The 2,412-nt window shown below is 35.6% G+C and overlaps 1 protein-coding gene across 1 annotated transcript in view; it reads right to left on the bottom strand.

Annotated features, from left to right (window-relative positions):
* Window positions 1-338: 338 nt before the first annotated feature.
* RAB11FIP2 (RAB11 family interacting protein 2) overlaps window positions 339-2,412 on the bottom strand; it is a 58,834-nt gene continuing 56,760 nt past the window's right edge. Inside the window, exon 6 of the mRNA XM_023530099.1 lies at window positions 339-373. Within this exon, the coding sequence (XP_023385867.1) occupies window positions 354-373 (20 nt within the window). The 3' untranslated portion in view covers window positions 339-353. The remainder of the gene's footprint in view (window positions 374-2,412) is intronic.

Here is a 2,412-nt window from a genome sequence, read left to right as displayed (position 1 = left end):
CCAAGTATCTTTTTTTGGCCTTTTTTTTTTTTTTTTACAAATCCAGAATCCAATATTTGTGCAATACATCTGTTATGTCTCATTAGACTATTTTAATTTGGAGCAAATGGTTTTTTTGTTTATTTTTTTCATGACAGTGAAGTTTTTTAAAGATAACTGAGTAGAACACTCTACACTCTGGATTTGTCTGACTGTTTTCTCATGATTAGATTCAAATTAAACATCTCTGGCAAGAATATTACATAAGAGATATTGTCTTTCCTAGGACAGCATAACTTAAAGTTCTCCATCTTACTTACGTGACAGAAAAGTCCTCATCAGCATGGCGCCAAACTGGTTCATTTCTTAACAATTTATGTGGATGTCATGGTTTCTACCAAAAAGAAAAAAAAAAAAAAAACCTTTCAATAAATATTTTGGTCACACAACCAGATCAATAACATAGTTATTAAATGCTCGGTTAAGAACTGAACATTCTATGCTAAGATCCCAGGCAAACAAAGCAATCTGGTAAAGAAACTGAATTCTAGAGCTTGAACTGTCCAACTCACACAGCAAATTAAAACGGCGACTCCTGAACTGAATTCTGTAGGAAATTTATCACGAGGAACGTGATGGGCAGCACCCTCCACTGAGGTTCTCCAGCAGACGCAGCATCAATCTTTGCGGAGAGCCTGGGTCACGAGGATTCTGTGCGCAAACGGGAAGGACCCCGCGCGTTCGGGACTCCAGATGTGTGAGTGGGAAAAATGAGTTTTGAAAACGGAGGAGCCTGACTCCTATTCTTAGCCAGATGGTGAACCCCTCACCATCTCGGTGGGGCAGCGGTTTACTTGAGGCTCTCTACATATGATTTTCCAAATGTAGACCCCCAAATTACATAAAGGGTGGCTAGTCGAACACCAGATAATAGCCAAATATTCCCGAAACTGGTCAAAAGATGTATCTTATTTAATTCTGAAAATGGCTCGTGCATATGATGAAAAATTGAGACCACAAGGAGTTTATGAAAAGTTAATCTGTCTCCTAAGCAAATATTGACTCCTTCAGAAATAACCGCCCTCTCCTATATTCTTCCAGGAATGTTCCTGCAAATACACACACACCTTTCTGTTGCCTTTTCCTTCTCCATTCACAATGTATCTTGGATATTTTGGCCTATCGGCTTAGATACAGATCTCATGCTTTTTATGTGCTGCATAGTATTCCATTCAGATACCAAGAATTGTTTGACTAGTCATCGATTTCCGGTTTTCTGTTATTATCAACAGTGCTGCAGTCATTGTCCTGGCAAGTGCATGTTTGTATATGTTCCAAAATATTTGTAAGATAAATTCCTAGAGTAAAATTGCTGGATCAGAACGGGCACACATTTAAGATATTGACAGATATTATGCAACTGTCCTCCAAAGAGTCTGTCTCAAGTTACACCCCAAATGACCTATGAGAGTGCCCTTGTCCCATTATCCCGGAAAGCCTGTGCCTTAACACCACTGAGCATTCCGATAGGTAAAACGTGGGATAGTCTTCTTCTAATTTGCATAAATTTAAAAGGCTTTTTGGATACCTTCTTCTGCCTATTAGCCTTCTGATATTTTCCTGATGGCTCATCTCTTTCTAATGGGCATATGAAGTCTCTTTATATAATAGAAATATAATAGAAAAATTAGGCCTGGTCTGTCATACGTGTTGTAATCTTTTCCCTATTTAGTTTGCTTTTTGACTGTTGATAGTATTTTATTGTTGTTCTAATGTTTTAAAAGTTTTATGTAGTTAAATATGTCTTTTCCTTTTAGCATTTAGGTTTTGTGGCTTGAGAGGACTTCTCTGCTCTGAGATAATTATTAAGAAAAATAAAATAAAACAAAAAATCCCCACATTTTTTGGTACTTCTCACATTTTATGTTAAAATTTTTAATCCTTATAGAATTTGTTTTGGTATAAAGAGTGAGGTGTGGTTTGGAATTTGTATTTTTTCCAGATGGCATCCAGTTGCCTTAAGTCCATTTATTGATTTGACCCATCTTTTTCCTATTGCTTTGATGTTTGTTTTTCATCTTGAGAAGGTAATTATTCTCAATAAAAAGGCTAAATCAGACGTCATTAGATCCTGAGTATGAAAATTTTTCAGTTAGTTTGTTCAACTTAGAAGCTACTAAAAAAAAAAAAAAAATCCTCTTATATACAACTCTTCAGAGCTTTGGTACTTTTTTCTTCCAAACCAAAGAACTCATGCATCATTACTGTTGATGAAAGTATATCTTAAATAAAGTTACTTTCATTTCTAAATGCTATAGTTGCAATTCCAACTGGAAAATGACAATGAGTTCTCTGCAAGGCAGAAAAAGATAACATTAGTCCATTGGTATAGCTACCTTTAATTATTCAAAAATTATTTCTATACTAGAGAGA

The sequence above is a fragment of the Pteropus vampyrus genome, unplaced genomic scaffold, assembly GCF_000151845.1.
Source record: "Pteropus vampyrus isolate Shadow unplaced genomic scaffold, Pvam_2.0 Scaffold46, whole genome shotgun sequence".
Classification (NCBI taxonomy): Eukaryota; Metazoa; Chordata; class Mammalia; order Chiroptera; family Pteropodidae; genus Pteropus; species Pteropus vampyrus.
This window is presented reverse-complemented; position numbering and strand designations above follow the sequence as displayed.